Consider the following 1,915-nt stretch of genomic DNA (forward strand, 5'->3'; position numbering starts at 1 on the left):
ATTTACTTTGTAAAAGTTTTCAATGTTCTAAAAAGCGATTTCAATTACTTCCCACATGTTGCAGTCCTTACAAAAATATCATGATTTTTAATAAAGTGATTTCAGCCTTTCAATTATTTCAAGAAGTGACATAAGAAATATTTCATTATTTCATATATTTTTATTATTTTATAAATAATAATTCGAACCATCTTCATTATTAAAATAAGGTGATTTCAAGATAGAATGTGTACATGTAGATATACAGTACCTACCATGCATGTATGTAGTAAAACGAAGGCTTGCAGGCCACAACAAGTAAGATGTTTTAACCAAAATATTTTGCAGCTGGTTCAAAAGGAGGAGAAAACAGGGGAACAATTAAGATGCTCGTTTTGGCAGGGGGATGCTTTGCTCATTGCGGAAGTAATTGTGGGGGTCGATCTCAGCCTTGGCCTTGGTGAGCCTCTCGTAGTTACCCTTGAAGTATTTCGGCCCCCAGTCGGGGCCGAGATCCAGGTCCCTGCAGTTGAAGTAGGCTCCCCTTGGCTCGGATCCGGACCTCACGTACGGCGCCATGAACGCGTACATGTCCCTCACCCACTTCGTCCCCATGGCTCCGCTGTCTGCCGAATCCACCGGCCAGTAGTTGTACAACTGCATGCTGTACTGCACGCCGGCGCGGTGCGGGTACGGCGTCGCGTCCTCTGGCACGTTGCTCATCTTCCCGCCGTATGGGACCAAGATGACCTGCGCGTTGGGCTGCCTGAGCTGCTTGTAGAAGATCTTAGCCCACACCTCCCGGCGAATGGCGCGCCGGACGTAGTCCGTCGTCGCCTTGAAGCCATGGCTGGAGTCGAACTCAGAGGTGGTCCGCTTCGTGAGGTCCTCCACGGTCGCGTTGTTGACGTAGGCCACGGACTCGATCCAGCTCATCTCCTTGCAGTTGGAGCGGCTCAAATTCAGCTCCGCGATGCCATCGCTCCTGCTCATCACCAGAGGCAGGAGCGCGTCGCACGTGCCGAGGAACACTGCTCGGAAGACGGCCATGTCGCTCTGGACAAGCGCCCTGATGTACAGCTCGTCCGGCAGGGCCGGCGCGACCTTCTGCCACTTGGTGACCGCGTGCACGGCGGCGCCCTGGCTGTTGGACACCGAGACCTTGAACACCGACACCGTCGCCGGGACGGTCACGAGCCTCACCTGCCACCTCAGCACGACACCGAAGCTCCCGCCCCCGCCGCCTCTTATGGCCCAGAAGACATCGCCCCCCATGGTTGTCTTGTTCAGGAGTGTGCCATTGGCGTCCACTAACTCGGCATCAATGACGTTATCGACGGCTAGCCCGTGCTTGCGCATCAGCGTGCCAAAGCCACCGCCGCTAAAATGGCCTCCGACGCCGACGGTCAAGCACACGCCGGCCGGGAACCCCAGAAGGTTGCTCGCCTTCGATATGGCATAGTAGAGCTCGCCGAGCGTCGCGCCGGACTCCACCCACGCCGTCGACGTCTGGTTGTCGACGACCACGGTGCGTAGCTCCGACATGTCGAGCATGGCGAAGCCCTCGTTGTCCACGGACCGGTACGACAGGCCCTCATAGTCGTGCCCGCCACTGCGCACGCGGAGGGGTACCCTGTTTAGGCTACCGCAGCGCACGGCGATCTGGACGTGGTGAGCATTCGCCGGCATCACGACATAGAGCGGCCTCCCGGTGGTATTTGCGAGGAACTTTGGGTTCCTAATGTATTTGTCAAGCTGCGTGTTGAACAAATCTTCGCCCTGCTCGAACACTGAGATGTTAGCCTTCGTGAGGCATTGGAGGAAGCCAGCGGGCGACGCTGCTTGGGAAGAAGAAGAGATCATGGAGCAGCTGCAGAACAAGAAGGTTAAGGTGAGCAGCAGCGGCGCCGCTAAGTTGAAGCGCTTGGCCATGGCC

General features: G+C 55.5%; 1 protein-coding gene across 1 annotated transcript; it reads right to left on the reverse strand.

Moving 5' to 3' along the window:
• Window positions 1-215: 215 nt before the first annotated feature.
• LOC119361652 (berberine bridge enzyme-like 26) lies at window positions 216-1,915 on the reverse strand. Its single transcript, XM_037626787.1, has one exon. The coding sequence runs from the start codon at window positions 1,909-1,911 to the stop codon at window positions 361-363; it is 1,551 nt and encodes a 516-aa protein (XP_037482684.1). The 5' UTR covers window positions 1,912-1,915; the 3' UTR covers window positions 216-360.

The sequence above is a fragment of the Triticum dicoccoides genome, chromosome 2B (assembly GCF_002162155.2).
Source record: "Triticum dicoccoides isolate Atlit2015 ecotype Zavitan chromosome 2B, WEW_v2.0, whole genome shotgun sequence".
Classification (NCBI taxonomy): domain Eukaryota; kingdom Viridiplantae; phylum Streptophyta; class Magnoliopsida; order Poales; family Poaceae; genus Triticum; species Triticum dicoccoides.

What these genes read in the sequence shown, in the direction of transcription:
- LOC119361652 (XM_037626787.1), bottom strand. Translation starts at nt 1,911, where the DNA reads ATGGCCAAGCGCTTCAACTTAGCGGCGCCGCTGCTGCTCACCTTAACC.